This window comes from Chaetura pelagica, unplaced genomic scaffold, assembly GCF_000747805.2.
Source record: "Chaetura pelagica isolate M959 unplaced genomic scaffold, ChaPel_1.0 scaffold157, whole genome shotgun sequence".
Lineage (NCBI taxonomy): Eukaryota > Metazoa > Chordata > Aves > Apodiformes > Apodidae > Chaetura > Chaetura pelagica.
The window spans coordinates 44,504-44,855 of record NW_009953794.1 but is presented as its reverse complement, the minus strand read 5'-3'; the positions used below and the strand labels follow the sequence as shown (position 1 = coordinate 44,855).

General features: G+C 58.0%; 1 protein-coding gene across 1 annotated transcript in view; it reads right to left on the bottom strand.

Annotated features, from left to right (window-relative positions):
* LOC104391755 (rho guanine nucleotide exchange factor 11-like) overlaps window positions 1-352 on the bottom strand; it is a gene marked incomplete at both ends in the record, with an annotated part of 41,179 nt that overhangs the window by 3,243 nt on the left and 37,584 nt on the right. The window contains 2 exon segments of the mRNA XM_010001085.1: window positions 2-44; window positions 137-324. Coding sequence (XP_009999387.1) covers window positions 2-44; window positions 137-324 — 231 coding nt within the window.

Below are 352 nucleotides of genomic sequence, written 5' to 3'. Positions count from 1 at the left end.
GACCCGGAGGATGCGGAGGTGGGACCCCTCAGTGGCAAAGAGCTCTGTGGGCAAGGCAGGAGGGTGGAGAAGAGCCCAGGAGGTCCCCAGGGCTTGGTCCCTGATGTCCCTTCCAGGTGCCCTCGTTGCTCCTCACCGTTGATCACCTCTTGGCGGTCGATCTCCTTCTGGGACATGTTGGCCACCAGGTCCTTACTGACCATCTGCTGCCAGTTCTGAGAGTCCAACTCAGGTTCCAGGTCAGAAAGTTGACCTTGTTCATCTTCCAGAAGATGTGGCAGGAAAGGATCCACCCCAAAGCCCAAGTTGGGTGACTCGATGCTCCTGGAGAAGGGTACAAAGAAGGAAGGGG